The 19,973-nt window shown below is 32.9% G+C and overlaps 2 protein-coding genes across 3 annotated transcripts in view; both read right to left on the bottom strand.

Annotated features, from left to right (window-relative positions):
• The window catches only part of LOC111703965 (protein FAM50A), a 20,049-nt gene extending 15,246 nt beyond the window's left edge, over positions 1 to 4,803 (bottom strand). Inside the window, exon 1 of one of the 2 annotated variants that reach the window (XM_023476063.1) lies at positions 4,798 to 4,803. The gene's annotated coding sequence lies outside the window, so the exon portion shown is untranslated. Of the gene's footprint in view, positions 1 to 4,195; positions 4,203 to 4,797 lie in introns of those variants that run through there. The other variant, XM_023476064.1, reaches the window with a different exon arrangement.
• Positions 1 to 19,973, bottom strand: part of LOC111703984 (ubiquitin carboxyl-terminal hydrolase 32) — a 26,575-nt gene extending 6,602 nt beyond the window's left edge. The window contains exons 1-28 of the mRNA XM_023476087.1: positions 19,916 to 19,973; positions 19,364 to 19,371; positions 18,854 to 19,013; positions 17,778 to 17,950; positions 17,078 to 17,183; positions 15,821 to 15,981; positions 13,933 to 14,011; positions 13,143 to 13,670; positions 12,784 to 12,875; positions 12,350 to 12,450; positions 12,011 to 12,190; positions 11,530 to 11,588; positions 11,093 to 11,188; positions 9,861 to 10,119; positions 9,507 to 9,639; positions 9,156 to 9,214; positions 8,313 to 8,432; positions 7,848 to 7,946; positions 7,002 to 7,137; positions 6,814 to 6,903; positions 6,299 to 6,381; positions 5,800 to 5,917; positions 5,238 to 5,366; positions 4,589 to 4,684; positions 3,683 to 3,771; positions 3,311 to 3,374; positions 2,687 to 2,870; positions 2,438 to 2,568 (exon numbers count right to left, since the gene is read on the bottom strand). Coding sequence (XP_023331855.1) covers positions 2,438 to 2,568; positions 2,687 to 2,870; positions 3,311 to 3,374; positions 3,683 to 3,771; positions 4,589 to 4,684; positions 5,238 to 5,366; positions 5,800 to 5,917; positions 6,299 to 6,381; positions 6,814 to 6,903; positions 7,002 to 7,137; positions 7,848 to 7,946; positions 8,313 to 8,432; positions 9,156 to 9,214; positions 9,507 to 9,639; positions 9,861 to 10,119; positions 11,093 to 11,188; positions 11,530 to 11,588; positions 12,011 to 12,190; positions 12,350 to 12,450; positions 12,784 to 12,875; positions 13,143 to 13,670; positions 13,933 to 14,011; positions 15,821 to 15,981; positions 17,078 to 17,183; positions 17,778 to 17,950; positions 18,854 to 19,013; positions 19,364 to 19,371; positions 19,916 to 19,973 — 3,591 coding nt within the window. The remainder of the gene's footprint in view (positions 1 to 2,437; positions 2,569 to 2,686; positions 2,871 to 3,310; positions 3,375 to 3,682; positions 3,772 to 4,588; positions 4,685 to 5,237; positions 5,367 to 5,799; positions 5,918 to 6,298; positions 6,382 to 6,813; positions 6,904 to 7,001; positions 7,138 to 7,847; positions 7,947 to 8,312; positions 8,433 to 9,155; positions 9,215 to 9,506; positions 9,640 to 9,860; positions 10,120 to 11,092; positions 11,189 to 11,529; positions 11,589 to 12,010; positions 12,191 to 12,349; positions 12,451 to 12,783; positions 12,876 to 13,142; positions 13,671 to 13,932; positions 14,012 to 15,820; positions 15,982 to 17,077; positions 17,184 to 17,777; positions 17,951 to 18,853; positions 19,014 to 19,363; positions 19,372 to 19,915) is intronic.

Below are 19,973 nucleotides of genomic sequence, written 5' to 3'. Positions count from 1 at the left end.
TCGACATAGGGCTAAACAGTGCAGATGTACTAGTGTAGTGCGAAGTGAAGTGAGTTCTACTCTACCTTAAAACAAAGGGTGATACCAGTCATGCAGAAGTTGTTATGCCAGCTTACCTTCCCCTCCCCCGTCTTTATCTTTCCCTTCCCTTCCCCCGCCGTTATGTTCTAATTATTATAAAATTAATAGCGATATTATTCTACTAATATAGTAGTGTACAATACTGTTAACAAGTTATGTACTAATTATAATAAAATTAATAGCGATATTCCTGTTATATTTCGCGGTTTCTTTATAATAGTGATTAGCAAATTTATGCAGCATAGAGAAGGAAGAAATTGGACAAAATTTTATTGTGAATCTGACATGTAACCCTAAAAATGGGGGCCACTTAAAATTATTTCAACAATCCCATTGATAAAAAGAAATAAGACAAGCATTCTAGACAAATCAAATTTTGAGATTATCAAAGCTTCATTCAAAATCTATTCTAATAACTGACAGATCCTGCATGCAATTTCTTCAAGTATCTAATTATTATTTATTATACTTAAATAGTTTTTATGAATATCAACATTGAAATAAAGGATTACCTAAAGTTGGGTTGTTTTTAAGCGTTACAAGAAAATTTAATTTTTTTTTACAATAATAACTCATGGTAATCATGAGCGGTTGAACAATAAGATCATTGTAAAAAACCAAATTAAAAATCAGTTTTCTCAAACTATTTTTTAACGGGGAACAGAAAGAGAAAGCAAACTATGTTGCATTTAAAGGGGGTGTTCGTGGAAAGTTGAAGAAAGTAATGTGATGTTTATGCGAAGATGGTTTGACATAATCAGAGGGGTAAGAGTGCAAGTGAGCATCACCAAATATTTGCATAAACTATAATATTCTTAGTCTTACTTATTCATTTCTATATCAATCTATTTACTCAAAATATAAATGGATATAATTATACCTCAAAATATAGCTGATATATCTATTCAAGAAAAATCAAGAAAAAATAAAAATAATGTTGATTTTAGGACATGTTGAAATTGCAAAGGCAAGAATCAAAATTTTTAAAATTATTTTTAAAGAATTTTTTGTTTGTAATAAATGCATATCATCATCCGTTATGTATTTAAAGGGAGTGTGTACATTTTTTACCCTAGGCCCCAAAATGATCCAGATAGTAAAACGATTATGATGCAATTGCTTTTTGCTAATTTTTTCGACATATTAAAGGGACTGTAAGCGTTAATTCAAGTGACCCTTCATGCAAAAATGACAATACCCGATTTGCAACCCTTTAAACCATAATCTGATCAATAATTTTAAAGATTCTGTAGTTCTTCAAAAAGTGTTTATTTTTGTGAGTTTCTTTATTGCTTCTTATAACCAAGAAATGCACAAGTCACTTTCGCAGAGAAATCGCAAATGAAAATTAACAATTCAAAGAAACAACAACATAGATATCTAATATCTTTGCAAATTACGCTTTCAGTCCCTTTAAAAGCATTGGTACAACTGACATTAACGTCACCAGATTTAGACAACGGACTTCAAGTTTATGCCGAAGATAAAACATAATTAGAGACTAAATAAGAAAAAAATGTTTTTTAGCAAAAAAGTAACATTCCCTTTAAAAGTTTTCGAGAAAGCAAGAATAAGACCAGAACCAGAAGGAAAAAATATATATAAGCTGAGAATACACTTACTTCGGACACTAAACCATCAACTTGCTATACGGACCTCATTTTTTAATGTTCAAGTAGAATTATCAAAATTATTCAGATACTTTATTAAACGAGTTCAAGCAGACAATCTAAATTTTAGATTCAAAAATTTCCTTTTATTTTGATTTTTCCTTAAAAAGTTTAAACTTGAAATACCTTAAATGTCCACTAATGATAGGTAATTTCCATGTTCGTTTACAAAAATTATGTTCTTTGATTTGCATTGAAAATTTTACAAAAAATAAACTTTTAAACATTCTAAAATCCGAATAAAAATCAAGTGGTTTTTATGAGGTAAATAAATCAAAATAATTAAATTATCATGAAAATGTTTCCCGCGAATACTGAGCCCAAAAATTAAGACAGGGTATCGTTAAGGAAAACAGTTTTGAAACCCGGGTTTCACGAATGGGGTTTTGCAGTTTTGTGGATATCAATATTTTTGTAATGAAATATTATTTTGTTTAGTTTCTTCATATTCTCCATTTTTTATCGAATCTCTCAAATCAAAATCTACACAAATGTTAGACCCCAAAAAGTAAACTTGGGATTTTCGCTCAACGATACTCTTTCAAATTTCGGGCTCTGGTTGAACGGTACTTATGTACTGCAAGTGTACTGCAGATGTACTAGTGTAGTGCGAAGTGAAGTGAGTTCTACTCTACCTTAAAACAAAGGGTGATACCAGTCATGCAGAAGTTGTTATGCCAGCTTACCTTCCCCTCCCCCGTCTTTATCTTTCCCTTCCCTTCCCCCGCCTTTATTCTCCCCTCTCCCTCCTCCCCCGCCTTCCCTCCCTCTTTCACATTCTCCTGCTCTGCCTCAGAGTCAGATTTGATATTCAATTCTGAAAGAAAAAAGAAATGAACAAAAAATTGGTAATTAATCGAAGAAATGGAGGCACAACTGTTTTTTTTTATAAGTTCATAATAAGCCCACCCCCCTCTGCGAATAAAATATCTTACTTGAATGCACCGAGCGTTGAATTTCAGAAATAGTTTGACTGTATCCTGCAGAGGTGGCCGGAGCAGCTGACTGACTGACCGCGTGGCTAACTTTTACCTCGCCAGCCTTACTCAGCTGATAGGCGTAAATGCAATTACCGCTTAGAGTTCTCAGCTTCTGATCGTGCGTTGAAATTACTCTGATCTAAAAACAGTGGAACCCATTTTAACTGTGGAAAAGGAAGACGACATATAATAAGTTCAAACTTTGATGTTTCAGATGTTGTTGTAAAAGCAAATAATTAGTAGCTTGAAAATCTACATCTAAGTGAACTTGAGCAAACCTGTTTACACGCACTACACTTTTAATAATAGTAATAATAATAACAATAGTCGGAAGGGTTAAGGATGGCCGGGCAAGTTTTCCAATGGTTGTTTACAATAAAACCCGTTCCTTTGAGGTTTTTAATACGTCAGAGTAAAATGTACAAACCCCTATTCCCCAGCTTTAGTATATCACTTCTAGCCCAAAATAAACTTGAATTGTGTTATTTCTTGTGGTAAAAAAATAATAAAATAATATTTGCGGTCTACCTTTAATTCTTAAATATTCACTTGAACTACAATTTTATTTGAATATTCTACCTGAGCCTGAACAATATCAACTAGAACCATATTCTGTGCTGGAACCCCGGATAGAACAGCTAACCTAAGGATTGGATTTTTAAATTAAAATAAGATATTTTTACTAAATTCATGACTCAAATCCCTGTTTTAAGTTTTATGTTTTAACCTTACAGAACAAGATATAAACAATTTTTTTTTATCTTAATTTCCATTTTTGTGCGGTTCAGGGTTCGAATTGCAACTTTCAAAATTCCTTTAAAATTTTACTAATTTAAAAAAAAAATTTCGGGCTGATCCAGATAGAAAAAAGACCAAACGTTTAAGATTCAACATATCCGGATTCTCCGGATACAGAGCATTAAATAATTAAAAAAGAATTTAAAACAGTACCTTGGAGGTATAGCACTCCCCCTATCCTCCATATCCATTGCTAAACCATACTTGACAGGAGTAGATCCGTCCTGGAGTAACAACACAACCTGGACAGATATCTTTATATTCTAAACCATACTAGACTAACTATAACAGGAGTAGATCCGTCCTGCAGTAATAAAAAGGGTTTCCATCGAAAGAAAACGTTCGCGAAAAAATGCGAAAGTTCGCGAAAATTTTCTTCCTAACACACTTCGAAAAATGTATTGACGCAGAATTTATTCTGCAAAGTGTTCGAGGCTCAAATCTTACAATCCGTGTACATCCTAACTAACTTTTTCGCGAAATTTCGCGTTTTTAAAAAAACAATTTCCCCATTTGTCTGGAAACCCAAGTATTAACAAAACCGTAATAAATAATCTTATAATTTTTAATTATTACAATATAAGCAAATAATTCTAAAAAATCATTTAAATTTTAAAAGTTCAAATAAATAAAAACTTAATGAGACTGTAGGAACTGCAGGCGTACTAGAAGTGATCCATCCATATCTAAGTGGCATGCCAAATTCACAACAATACCCTTACAACTTACTTTTGAATGAATGAGATATTCATGCTTTTAGCTTAGAGAAATGATTTTTTTCACTGACAGGCATGGGTCTGACGTTACCCGCTAAAATAAGTTGAAATAAAGACGACTTCTATTCACCTCAATACTGACAGGCATGGGTCTGACGTTACCCGCTAAAATAAGTTGAAATAAAGACGACTTCTATTCACCTCAATACTGACAGGCATGGGTCTGACGTTACCCGCTAAAATAAGTTGAAATAAAGACGACTTCTATTTACCTCAATACTGACAGGCATGGGTCTGACGTTACCCGCTAAAATAAGTTGAAATAAAGACGACTTCTATTTACCTCAATACTGACACATCTCTCCATAGGCAGTGGAAGGGAAAGGTTGAAAAACGGATCAAATCTGACACTTTCATGCTGGCACACTTTACAGGTAACCTGGTAAAAAAAAGCCTTAAAAAATAATGTTTTTTAAAAACAATTTCTATTGTTAGCAAGACAAATCAAATAAGATCTAACATTCAGGGACATCATATTCCCACATTTCTAACTCGAAGTGAATTTACTAAATCAAGAACTTTAAGAACTTTAAGAAGATCCTACCTCACAAATGTAGTTTTGAAATAACTCAACATGAACAAGATTCAATTGGTTGTGACTTCCCATTTTTTAATTTTAAGTTATTTCAAGTGACCCTCAATGCAAAGATGGCAATGCCTGATTTACTAAGGTACCCTTAAAAGCTAGCCTTTGTCTGATCAAGAATACATGAGATATAACATGCATGATTTTTTCATTAAAAATGTTAATTTTCATTTGTGGTTTCTCTGGAAAGATGACTTGTGCACATCTTGCTTATTAGAAACGACAGTCAAATTTTCTATCAGATAAAGGTTTCAAGGGTACCGTTGTAAATCGGGCATTGACATATTTACATGGAGGGTCACTTTATAGTCCCTTTAAGGTGAGAGCTAAAAAAATACTCTCCTACCTTTGATTTGAGTTGACCGTGGAAAAGATCCACAATTATAGATTTGTTTCTAAGACTATGATTTTCCCAAGCTTCTTCAGATACTTCAAGATCAGCACGACCAGCACTATCCTTTAGTTCGACATAGGGCTAAACAGAAACAGTATTTTTAAAACTTTTGTCAAAAGTTCATGCTTTATGTGATTATCACATATTTTTAACTCCTAAAAATGATCTATCTAAAAAGAATAAAATGAATAATAACGATAATAATAATAATAAAAAAAAACTGTCGAAATCTGAACGAAATGCTTCATTTCTCCGATATTTTTTTAAACAGACAAAGGGCCGACCACATTTTGTAAATTCCAGGACTAGGGATCCGGGGTACTCAGTATTGTCTGATATTTGATTCAAGAATTTTACATGTAAAATTAGGTTGGCTAATTAATGCATGATGCAGAAAATTATTTCAAAGTGTAAAGCAAAATCTACATATTAATTAAGTTTTGTTAAATAAGAAATTCACTGTGTAAATACTAGGCTGTTATACATTTAATTACCCCCCCCCCCCTCTGTTTACCTTTTCAGTGACCCTGTTAAGATCCTCGTGTAGACCGTCGAGGAGAAAGACAAGGAGCTCCTGACTATCCTGTTGTTGGAAGGAGGCAAAGTTTGGTTCATACTTTCCCAGGGTCCATCTAAACATTGATTTTTTAAAATTTTTTCGTTAGTTTGTTCATTCATATTTACGTTTGTCGTTTACGCTTGTTCGCTTGTTAACTCATTCATTTATAATAATATGATTTATTTATCGGTCTTATTTGATTTCAATAAATAGTTTTATTTATTCATTGGTTTAGCGATTAATCTTAACTCCTCTTTTATTTATTGTGAACTGAGCTCGTTTATCCTTTATTTCATTGATTCCCATATTTCATTTTTCAATCTTTAATTCTAAAAGTTATTTTCACAAGTTTTTTTAATTACTAACAAACTAGATTGTTCTTTAACTTTCAAGATTAACTAAAAATTGTATAAAAATTACTATGACTAGCGTGTTAAATGTATTAAAGATATACCTAAGTTTAATTGGTGCTATGGTTCTCAGATCCCCTGACCAGATATCTCTAACCAGGTCTCCAAATCTTTTAGCAATATGACCCTGGAAAAAGTTCTTTTTTTCACAAAAAAATTCTTGGAAAACTTTATTTAAAATAAATAAACAATAATATTAATCCAAGTTAATGATGGTTGTTGTATTTTATAATAAATCTTGATAGTTCGCTTCTTTATTTATTGATTTTTAAAGGAACTGGAGACATACTTTTAAGTAACCATTAATTTAGAGTTGCATGTCCAGTTCACAGCGGTGACCTTTAAATATTTAAAGTGGAATATTTCCATTTGTAGGTTTTATATTAGTGATTTGTGAATTTCCGTCATGCAACAGAGAAGATAAATGAAATTGTCAGAATTCAAAACTATTCCAGATAAAAACGAAAATAACTTTCTCATTGTTGATCCAAGGGTACCTTACGAATCGAACATGCAACTCTTTTTTTTTTTAACTGCACTTTAATGGGTTTTTATTTACCTTCATTCCAAGAGGATTGTTTCTATTTAACTCGAACAGGTGACAATTCCGCTTGAAGTACTGGGACAGAATTTTAGTACTTGACATCACCTTAATCAAAAAACGATAAAATTGGCGCAAAAAATACTTATCACTGTTGCAATGCTAATTAGAAAACTCCGTCAATTATTCGAAAACTAAAATTTAACCTGTAACGCGGCATTCATATAACACGTGTTCCCTAGATTATTGAGTCCAGCTACTCCAGGCACTAATGGTTGACGGTCAGTCTGATGTCGCTTCTCTCCGCAGAGGTTGGAGATTTCCTCCGGCCAGGTACCATCTCTGTTCATGAAACAAGCTTGGTAAAAAAATATACAAATTTATAATAAAATAGTGAGGTATTAGATCCAAGTTCTTTAAATAATTGGGGGAGATATTTGGGAGTTCTTGTTTGAGTGATAAACGGCGTAAGACTCCCAATTGATTAACTACCAAAATCAAATTGTCAGATAAAGAATGTTAAACTATGTTTATGATAAAGTTTAAGGCTTGGTTTAGACAGTTTCCGGGTCGTGCGCTACGTCTGGGAGACGCGTTGTTTAAGTTGGCTTAGCACTAATACTAAAGCTTTGAAAATTAACTTTCAGGGAAGTGCCAAAATTTTAAAATCTTATGAACACTTTTAAGGATACCGTTGTGAGTCGGGTATGCCCCTTTAAACTGAAGGATGATTTTTAATCCCGTCTACAATCCCTTTAACCAATTCATTATCGGTGGAAATTTAAAGGGATTAATAAACATTTTAGAATTGATGCATAATTTTATGTTTTCATACAGTCGTCGTCGTATATATCTATACAATGACGACGATTTATTTCTTACACTTTTTAAAACGGCAGAGACACTTAAACATGTAATTTAGGAGAAGTTGTAAATTAAAAACTTCTCTTTGTTTACTTGAAAACTTGTAATTTGATAAATGCTTGTTTGGGATCAAAGTATTATTAAAAATTCGTCTTCACTAAATTGATATAATCGTCTAGGAACTGTACCTTGATCTTATCTCTGCAAGTAAACTATCTTCATCCATAAATCCTGCGTCTTCCAGAGTCATATTCTCATTGTCAAGCATACGCATACTACTCTCATCACTGAATATTTTAAACAAATGTACGTTGGAAATATTAATAATTTTTGGGGGAAACATTTTAAAGAAGTTGAGCTTAGCAATAAAAAAGTATTTTAAAGTAGAACAAAATTGATAAATAAAAGAATAATAAACTTATTTACTTGTATTTTAAATGTAAATAAATAATAAAAAAACAATCAAAGAATCTATTTTAGGATAAATATGAATAAAGAAATTTATATGAATAAAGAAACAATCGGAAAACTGAAGTATTAAAGAAATGAATAAATAAAAGAACAAAAATGAATAAATGAATAAATGAATAAATGTATAAATGAATAAATGAATAAATGAATAAATGAATAAATGAATAAATGATTAAGCCTACCCTCTGTATAACCAAAGTCTAAGGTCCTCCTGTTTGACCTGAAGTCTAGAACACAGGAACTCGGAGATTTGACCGACAGCAGTGCGCCGGGAAAAGGCGGCCTGGTACGCGTGGTATCTTCTAAAAAGATAATTATTTAACAACTGTTAGACTTGGGATCCTCTTTGATCAGTTCTTATTAACATGCCAAGGTTATTGGCTTTCAGTTAGTTCTGCGAAAATTAACGAGGTCTAGCATATTCAAAATTGTATTCCTTACTAGTTGGCTTTTATTACATTATAAAAAATTTAAGAATATATAGAGCGAACAAAACCCAAAATCGAATTACCCAATCGTTTTGTAAGAAATCATTATTTTCCAGAGCGTAAAAAAGGAAACTTTAAGAACATACTATTTCATAATTCTAGATAAAATTAACAGATTTCTAAAGAGTCTCAGGAAATATTGTGAGCCAAGGTCTTCCTCTGGCTTTATTTATCAGCGTCAATAATTACCTAATATCTGTGGAAGGTCCTGACGTCAATAATTACCTGACAACTGTGGGAGGTCCTGACATCAATAATTACCCAACAACTATGGGAGTCCTGACATATTTACCTGACAACTATAAAGGTCCTGACATCAATATTTACCTGACAACTATGGGAGGTCCTGACATCAATATTTACCTAACAACTGTGGGAGGTCCTGACATCAATAATTACAAGACAACTATGGGAGGTCCCGACATCAATAATTACCTGACAACTATGGGAGTCCTGACATATTTACCTGACAACTATAAAGGTCCTGACATCAATATTTACCTGACAACTATGGGAGGTCATGACATAAAAAAATACCTGACAACTGTGGGAGGTCCTGACCCTCCAACGAGACCATTATACCCTGCCGTACTCACCTAGGTAACGAAAAAGTTTTATAATAATCTATTTCCTAATAAAGCTGAGTTTGTTTAATTAATTTGTTTAAAGGTTCACTTTTAAATATTTATCTTAACATAAAAATAAATTAAAATATGAATTAAAATAATTATGATCATATTGATAATGATTGATAATGATTGATAGTGATAATGAAAATGATAATGATAGATAATGATAGATAATGATAATGATAATGATAATGATAATGATAATAATAATAATAATTATCATAATAATCTAATTTTAATAAGTGTAAGTAAAACCTACCCCGGCTTGCAGAGCCGCAGCGCTATATCCTCCCACCACCGCGGGAACATTGGCTTGTCGTTGTATAGTTTGATGCTTAAGTATTCGTATACTCAGGGGGCTTAACTCAAGCTCTATTCGTCCATCCTTAGTCCTTCATAACAATTTTTCAATTAATATAATAATTTTAACACTTGAATTTAGTAAAATCATAAAACAGCTCAGAAAATTGGAAGCAACTGGCTTGAATCCAAACAAATGTGTCAAGTGTACATGAACAGTGAACATTGAACCTTTGCGTACAATGAAAGATTTATCTCTTGATTAAATTATAAAAATGTTAAGAGTATCATTATCATTAGTGTAACTATTCACCTAATAACTTGTCTGGGAAGCGGTGGTGTTCCACCGTACATTTGCGCCAAAAACTTCCATAATCGTTCAGGAACAAACTCGTAATCCTTGCCTCGGCCCAACCTTGTCCCACTCTTGAGTTTGCCCCCCTCCCCTGTCAACACCGAGATCCCCCTGTAGGCCGGGGACTGGATCAGGGAGGTGTTATCAATGAGACCAGGACGGGAAGGAGTTGAGATCTTAGATTGGGAGACCTTCCGAGGAGTTGCAGGAGAACCACCTTTTAAAATATTTATAAAATTAGTTAAATATTATATTAGCCCTAATTATAAGTAAAAAATTATTTTCATTTTTTATATCATCGACTATCCTTCTGAATGTTCTTTTATATAAATATATGTTTTATTTTGTTTTCTACACAAATTGACAGTTTATCATAAGTCCTGCCCCGATTTGCCTCACGTTTTGATTTCGGAACTCGGTAGAATCACGGGAATATTTTTAGTTTGATTTTAAAAATTCTAAGTTTAGTAGAGTAAGTTTTAAAGGAAAAACTTAAGTTTCCAGGAAAAGCTGTGTACCCAAGCTAGACACATATTTTTACTGGTGTACAAACTACAGTTATTGTGCAACAGTAGATACAGTTGACTAGACCAGTCTTATATATTGAATCATTGATTACGCATAAATGCATCAAATAAATGCATTGTCTCCTACTCAAATTCAGAGAATTGAAAAACAAACACTTAAATATACAATAATTTAAACATGCTGAGACTGTTTTTTGTAAATTGTTGCTGATCAAACCAACTTCAAAACAGCGTACCAGGAGTATTCTTTATTGAGTTTAAACCATCTCCCTCCAGAGTAGTTGATCTAATGAACTTTCCCTGGTCAGGATTACTTTAACCAACCAACGAACCAATCAATGGAAGTGTGTACCATATCCTGTAAGTGCTTGCAAAGCACCCCCTTTATTTCTCCCCTAGTATCCACGCTTATCTGGCATACACATTGAATCCTAAAAAAATTCAGGCCAGATCTGAACCACTAGATCCCATATAGACCAGGGAAAGTGGCGGAGCTCAACCCTATCTTCAATGTGTTTCAGCCTACAGGTCGTAATACGTTGTCTGTAGGTTGATTGTTAATAATAATAATAAGATATATATATATATACCTGGAGTATTCTGCATTGAGTGTAAACCATCTCCCCCTGGAGTAGTTGAACTACTGGGAGTAGATATATATACCTGGAGTATTGTGCATTGAGTTTAAACCATCTCCCCCTGGAGTGGTTGGTCTACTAGGAGTGGATGGTCGTGAATCTACATCTAAGGGAGTATATCCTAAAATTAAAATAAAAGTGAAAAATGCCAAAAAGTTAAGAAAAAACTATTCAGAGCTTGGAACTAAAAATAGACGGAATGGGATCTTATCTTATCGATTTAGCTTAATTCATTCATTTCAAACCCCAACCTGTCTCTCGTCTCTCATTGGTCAACGTTCAATGATTGGACCAATAAGCTTAAATTCCACCAATGACAGAACAGTAAATAATCATATGCTTATACATTTTGAGATTTAAAATTCAAAAGTCAAGAACTTGGCTGAGGTTACACCATTTAGTGAATACATTTTTTTTCTCCTCTTAACCCCCCCACCCATTAGACCTTTAACTGTATCTAACCTGTTGCTATAATTTTGCTCGAATCTGCAGCTAAGCTAGAATTGAGTGAACTTTTCTTCCTAAACGTCCAGTATTAAATGTTTGACGTATTTTTATATTTTAAAAACAATTTTCATATTTTTCACATTATTCTATTTTCCAGATGTTACTTATTCATTTTATCAGATTGTAAATCGGAAAAGTACATTGATCTAGATTCCAACTTAAATTCATTCTAGGAAATCTAAATTAATTCTAGGAAATCTAAATTCATTCTAGGAAATCTAAATTTATTCTAGGAGATCTAAATTCAATCTAGGAAATCTAATTTTATTTTAGGAAATCTAAATTCATTCTAGAAAATCTAATTTTATTTTAGGAAATCTAAATTCATTCAAGGAAATCTAAATTCATTCAAGGAAATCTAAATTCTTTCTAGGAAATCTAAATTCATTCTAGAAAATCTAACTTTATTCTAGGAAGTCATTTCTAAAAATCCTGCCTAGAGAGGGAGCCAAGAGACGAGGTGCTCCCAACACTCTTCAAGTTTGAGGCTGGAGGGGAGGAGGAGGAGGTGGCGGCGGGGAGCTCCACCCAGTTCACGTAGGAGTGCCAGGATGTCCACCAACTCATAGGGAGCAGATACCAAACTTGACCTGGAACTAATCCAGCCTGCTCCTCTCTGTAAAACATTACCCTTTAAACTGCGGAATCAGAAGACAACTCTTTGACTTCAAATATGTTTTTAAAATTTTTATCTTTTTGTTTTGTCTCACGCGGAACAAATCAAATCTAATAAATGAATTAAGAAACTAATTTTACGAATGGCTTAAAGACCTACCTGTAGAGCCAGCCTCTCACAATCTCCCCCTCTTCCTTCCTTGAGGCCGGTCGGAGGCCAAGAACCACGTGACACAATTGGAACAGTAAACTCGCAAACTCCTAAACCAAACCAAACCAAACCAATAAGCGCCATTTTTATTTTAGAAATCTAAACTGAACGAGATTGTGATTTCAATGAATACAATCAAATTACACATTTTAGAAACCAAACTTTAAGTTTCAGTGTAACTAGGTGGGTTCCTAAATAATTTGTAATCTCATGAACGTTCATAAAAACTGGTCGATACAAAATACAAATCTAAGAAACAGGACTTTCTTGAGCGTACCATTAAGCATTTAGAAATTTGTCCTTCGATAAACAAAAAACCGAAACCGAGCTTGAAGTAAACTTGATTTTAGCATTTTTTGAATTCTTTTACTCTTATATAATACCTGTGGAAGATGAGCTGTTACAGTCCAAACCAGAAAATCCTCCAAGGAAAGAAATTCATTTTCTCCAAGTAGTTCTACCATCAGTCGTTCAACTGAAATGTGATATAATAATTTAAAGAAAAGATGGAAGATTTTAAACTGTATCTGGTGTCGTTTTTTATACAACTTTTTGTAAAAATTCCATATAGTAACAACTTTTCATCTTCTTAAAAATGCAAAGTCTAAAATATACTAAAAGAAAATGTTCAAAAAAATTGAAGTTTAAAAATCGGAAAATATCACAATTTCACCATAAGTTAGGCAAACACGTGAAATAAAAAATTTGCGTTATCATTAAGGCTGAACTCATTTAGACTTACCTGTGACTTTTGATTCTTCTGCTTTAACTATCTTCTCTTCAGCTTGAACTTTTGCATCATCAAGAGCATCTCCAGAATGTTTTAGGTCATCATCAGAAGAGGTGGGAGGGGCTGGGGAAGATTTTCTCTGAAGAAATGATGATTTTCTTTGTACCGTGGAGGATCTGCTCTGCGAGGGGGAGGATCTGGTTTGATCTGAATTAACTGGGACGGATTTGTTCGAACTGAGAGAGGATTGGTTACTGCCTAGCTTGGAGTTGCTCTCTAAGCTGAAATTCCGTTGCACTGAATTAGATTTTGATTTGAAGGGCGTACTTTTGCTTTGACCTAGATTTGTTCTTTGTTGGTTTGGAGAAACACTGTTTTGGTCCCAGGAGCTTGATTGATTACTGAGATTACTAGGTGTGCGCTGATGACTTGGTCTATGACTGGTTTGCTCTGATATCTCCAGCATAGAGAACAGCATAAACTTTAACTCCTCTTCATTCAGTTTACCGTCCCCGTCCGTGTCGAAGATTTTAAAGCAAACTAAAAATGGTAAAATTAAGAAGCATAACATTTTTTTAAAACATTGTTTATTTATATAGTTTACTAACTATTTGTCTCAAAATAAGTTAACTATCAAGATATTAAATATTCTACTAAATGTGTAGTTTTAGGACAAAATTTAAAGTTTTAATTAAAACCGTATTGTGTGAATAAACAATGATTGAATAGACGTCAAATAAAATATTTAGTATATCAAGGTGTGGTCGTCTTCAACATCAGCTAAAATGCCATGTTAACTTACATTTCTGCCGCTCTAGCTCAGGTCCACGGCACGCGGCAGAAACTCCGCAACTTAACTCTTTAAAATCTAGATGTCCATCCTAGATACACAAATCATTATATCTAGATGCCCATGCCTAACCTAGATAAAAAGATTGAAAAAAATATATTAATAAATATATTGCATTTACGACACTTAAAGTGATATTTCAATTTTCAGTCCGAAAAAATATTTGTACCGGATGAAAATGGTGATAAAATTTGTGCAGTATTATGTGTTCCTTTTTTCTTCTTATATTTTGTTTTATAATATGTTTGTCACATTTGATACCATCGACATTATGCAGTATTGCTACAAAATCACATTGAGGACTTAATAATATATTATAGAGGATGTGAGGTGCCAGGTATCGTCTTCCACAATATTTGCATTAAACAAATATTAAAATATGCAAATACAAAAGTACAAATAACGCTGTATATTTAATTCTATCTTTATAGTAAAGCTCTTTGCCTATATTTATATGTTAGCTATATAGCTGGCTAAACGGCTGAACCAACTGGGCAAATTTTTGTTTTAAACTCGATTTTTTCTTCTTTAAAATTCTAAATCTATTTTTTCTTTAGTGTTTTCAAATTTCAACGGGCAACACGCCAGAGACTTTAGCTCTTCACTCATATATATAAATATTGAAATTTTTTTGAGGAAAACGGATTGGTATCCCGGGGATGACATAGGCTAAAAATTGTTTGGTCAATTTTTGAAATTCCACGGACAATGTCTGGCACTTCAGCTAAAATCATGATTTTAAACCAAGCGTGGGTAAACTGCGGGAATAACTTAGACTATGGAATAATAATAAAATCTTGGGCAATGCCGGGTCCTCCAGCTAGTTAGTAATTATAACAAAAATGTGATGAAGAAAGTAATTACGTGAATACACGACTCATGTAAATACAAAGATAAGAAATGATGACTTCATTAATATTATCGATTATTTCTTATTCACTGTTCATATTATTAAATTAATATCATTTTTAAAACTGCTAACTGTGAAATATGAAGAAGACTATCAGATTGGAACTTATGTTTCTAATAGTCAAATGAACAGAGACGACTTATTGGGGGAGGGGATTGGGGGAGGTGTCCCCCCCTGGAAAATTGGAGGACGTTCCTCTCCCTAGAAAACTGGGGTGATGTCCCCCCTCCTGGTAAAATTAAGAGCACAAAAAGAGAGACCAAGCACTTTCTAGCCCTTAAACTTTCATTTTTAAGAATAGATTTTTAAAGAATCACCATAATTAAACTTTTTTATACAAATCTAAATCTTACTTCCACATTTTCCACCTTCCAAAAGNCGCGCAATACTTTGATTATTTTCCCCCACTCTGTTAAATATCATAAGCAGCCCCTTAATGAACATGAAAAACAGCAATTGTGCAGTTGTACACTGTACACTGTACAGTGTACACAGACTTATTCCACTTAATAAGATGGTTATCAATCTACTGGTAAACCTATTTTCTTAATAACATACTAGCACCCGGCGTTGCCAAGGTTTATATTATTATTCATACTAGTCATGATGACTCCCGCCGTTAGCAAAAGTGCCCGGCGTTGCCCGTGGAATTTCAAAAATTTTCGTAAAAAATAAAGCCTTCGTCACCCCCGGGTACCCATGGGCTCCCTCAAAAAAATGTCAGCCAATTTGATCCAGTCGTTTGGCCAGCTATAGTGATCATATATCTAGATATATATATATATATAAATATATATACAAGCGAAGAGCTGTAATATATAGATAAATAAGATTTCGTCTTCTCATTCCAAAGTTTTGGGGGTCTCATTGTAACATAACGTGGAAATCAAGGAAAACTAACAAAAACAGATTACAAAAACAGATATGAACCTGGTTCTCGTCGAAGGCCTTGAAGAGCCCCGGGACCAGAGCCTGGGGTAAGGGTGGAGACACAAGAGGAGTAATGATTGAGATATCTATCCTTCCAGAACTAGAGTTTCCAACTAGACTCCAGAACCTTTTCTCTAGTTCTATAACCTCAACCTCGCTCACTTAACAAACATTGGAGTTGGTTTAACCCCAGTAAAAGAGATAAAAGAGCAGAAGCCCAAGGAAGTTACGTGCGCATGCCGCGTTGAATTACAAGACAGAGAGAGTCTGTTCTAGCCCCGGCGCTCGTCTACCTAGCCTGTCCTAGCCGCGACACTCGGCCCCTAGCCTGTCCTAGAAGCGGCGCTCGGCCTAACTTTCCTGTCCTAGAAGCAGCGCTGGCCCAAAAAGTGTCTTAACCTAATCTTACCCTAAAACATATACTAATCTTTCTCTTCCTTAAAATTCAATGCGGCAAGTGTACACAACTTCCTAGGGCAACTGCCCAGTTAAAGGGTCTGAAAACATAATTTTAAGTGACCCTTCAGTAATCGAGTGGCACGACCGATTCACACTGGTATCCTTTGCTTTGTCTGATCAAAAACAAATTGTATAATGTATATCTACTTTTTTGTTTTTTAAGAACTGTTTGTTTTTATTTGTGGGAGTAAAAAAGTGACCACAAATAAAAAAGTGGAGAAATTAATCAAATTTAACATTTTTCAAGCAAAAATAACGACGCTATCTTCCACATAATTGATCAGATTAAAGTTTCAAGATATGCCTCTTTCTTTAAATGGAGGGTCACATAATTTATGTTCAATAACATAAAAACTACAAATTGGTCTAAAGCTGTTCAATGAAACTGATTATTTAACTCAAACTCAAATTTAAAGCGCATCCTGATGTCAAACTTTCAAACATACGACGTTTAGATCGAGCAGTTTAAAATTGAAAATTCTACGACATCAGCGTAATTTGAGAACAATGAATACTTTTCTTCGTTGACAATTCCAGTAAGTTTATGCAGATTGAAAAAGTATAAATGTTTGAATTTTCATATTTGGTTATCAACAACCTATACAGAACTTTAAGCATATATACTATATAGGGTATGAAGAACATTATTAGAAATAACTTTAAAAATAATTTGACAAAGAATAATTAAAGATTTAAAAAGATATTTCTAAATTCTCATTAGACTAAGAATTAAATTTTAATGGTGAATTTTTAATTCAATTTCCAAAAGATTTCAAATCATTCTCTTTTATTACTTACAGTGAGTAACTCCAGCCAGTGTTTGGTAAAAGGTTGGAGTCTCCAGATGACAAATTAAGGAAAGCGCATTATTCGGAGATAGAATCCATCGAGCAGTTTCCAAATTCTAAATAATAGATTTATATCAAATCATTTGGATTGAGTTCAAAAAGTGAGTTCTAATTTCTATTCAAATTTAGAAATATTATTTCTGCTATTTTTGTTTAATAGGTTTTTTGTTGATCAATCATTGTTGACAAGTTATTGAAAGAGTGTGATGTATTTTCTTTTGGCCAAAATAAATTCCCGAAGCATTTCTGTATTTTTGAAAAGCAATAAAAGATTAAAAAATGGCAACAAAAAATTATATAAAAATGGCTTCTTCCCTGATCAAAATTGTGACTGGACTCATGCACATAAAACTTGCTTGGGAACCCAGCGTTGACTGGAAACTAAACTTCTCTATATGTCAACCCACTATTTTCAGGATTTTTAAACCAAGTTAAGTACATGCTCCCTAATCAAAATTTGATGCAAATTAGTCAAGGGGTTCATGAGTTATGAGAGAACATACAAACAAATTACAGATTACTACTTTATGCAATACACTATGCATAAAGACGTAATTAATGTATAATTAATGTAACTTTTATCATATTTTTTTTATGGTCAATTGCTTATTTTCTTGATTTTCATCCTTTTTGCATTAACCTGAGGTTACCTGGTAATTCTTTTCAATCCAGATTGAGAACGTTTCAAAGTTAACCTTATCCCCCTGGGAGAACAAGGAGTAAATATGGGCGGGGCTTAACTCCCCCTCCCACTCAGAGCACTGGCGGAGACAGGAACTCTTCTCTATATACATCCCATCATCAGCTATCACTCCATACAAAACTAAAATATAATACAAAACTAAAATATAATACAAAACTAAAATATAATACAAAATTAAAATATAATACAAAACTAGAATTAAATCCAAAACTACAATGACTGAAGGTGAAATTTCAAGAAATTTCATTTTAAAAAATTGGCATGATTGATTGACAACGGGTAACCAGAATGAACAATCAGCAACTAATCAGCAACTCTTAAAAATCATCCTCATAACAACTCTATACGAGTTCCTGAGGATTAATCAACAATAAACAATATTTGTGGTTGACTGTTAAGTGCGGATATTATCAATTAAGAATATTGCGAGTATTTAGCATATTTCAAGACAAAAATACGAAAAAATCTTTCTCTTGGTTGATCTGATTGAGTGCTTAAAAGTACCATAGTAAATCGGACATGAATTACTTTATAAATTAGGTCGACAGTTTCTAAAATGATAAAAAATTTTATTAATGTTTCAAATCGAAGTTTCAAGTTATCAAAATCAAATAAAAAACGTGTGTTAAATAATTCTTAATTTTGTTTGGGATAGTTTTCCTATATTTGAATATTTTCCTTGTTCAATTGTTTTGTGGTCTAATTCCAATAATTGTAGAAAAGAGATATTCGGTGATGCATCAATACTGATGAAGTTTGGTCCGGGCTGCAAATGCAAACGTACACAATAATAATATCACCATCACCACTGACGTTACCGATCTTTATGTACAATTAAACTGGTGTTAATTGCGTGAAAATTTATTTTCTATGCAGTCTGAAATATAAAAAAATCCGCGAGTTTTGGACATCATGGCGCTTAGAACACCTTTGAGCAGTGAAACAGTCATGGTTGTAATCTTAAATTCCAATTTTTATTGTATATTTTCAAATATGTAAACAAACATTTTAATAATTACTTACATTTAATTTTCTCCTCCCTGGTTCCCCTGGATAGAAGAACGAGAAGAGCGAGTAGTTCCCTAAACTGAACTCCTCTGCCCCCTGCCCCACCCACCAGATTATATATTCGCTCCCCCAGAGAGGCGGGGATACCCTCACCAAGCACATTCGAGATAAAAGTCTAAACAAAGAATTTTTAAAATGTTGAATTATATTTTTAAACCCCTTTTTTTAACGTTTCAAATTACTTATTTATGGAGTTGATTTTAGAAGAGAAAATACCTTTTTGTAGTATGTATTTCTCGATGTGTATTCTGACATTGTACAGTACTATCTGTTCCGTACAGTGTACAGTGTACAACGTACAATTATAAACATCTTTAGCGTCAGCGAACAATACAACAAAAATCAAGACAAAACCGCAATACAATAAATTTCATCCAAAAAAAATGTTTAAATCAGATACAAAATTTAATATGAATTAGTAATGGAACTTCTTCTGAATGCATCCTGTAATCTTCGCTTCTCTACTTCACTCACTAATATCAATCAATTAAATCAATCATTGATTCATCAATCAATAAGAAGTTGGTTTATTTAAATATTTGATCAATCAAAAGGTTAAGTTATTGATTCATTATTGCATTTGATCAATCAATTGGTAAAGTAAGTGATTTTTTTAGATATATGTGATCAATCAATAATTCAAGTAACTTTTGTTTATTTGTATATTTGATCAATCAATTGATTGAGTAATTGGTTCATTAATAAACTTGATCAATTACAGATTGTGTGATCAAAAACTTATGGATTTTACCCGATGCAATTAATTTTCAACTTTTTATAAAATTTTATTCACTCAAATTCATTCAGGGGATTTAAATTTTCAAAATTTTCAAAAATTTTCAAAAATTGAAATATTTGACAATAAAAAAAAAGTTTTTTCATCCTTTTTTGATACTTTTTACCAAATATTTATTTATTTTCCACAATTCAACAAATAAAACCGTTAAAAAGAAGTGGGAAATATTATGCAAGAAACTGTATATTTGTGTTTGTTTGTTTGTGGTTTAATTTATATACCTCTCTTGAGCGCCTCGTCGTACGACAAGGGAAACTGTTTAGACTCCCTTCCTCCCAT

Source organism: Eurytemora carolleeae, unplaced genomic scaffold (genome assembly GCF_000591075.1).
Source record: "Eurytemora carolleeae unplaced genomic scaffold, Eaff_2.0 scaffold419, whole genome shotgun sequence".
NCBI lineage: Eukaryota > Metazoa > Arthropoda > Copepoda > Calanoida > Temoridae > Eurytemora > Eurytemora carolleeae.
Note: the sequence above shows the minus strand (reverse complement) of the source record. Positions and strands in the feature narration are given on the sequence as shown.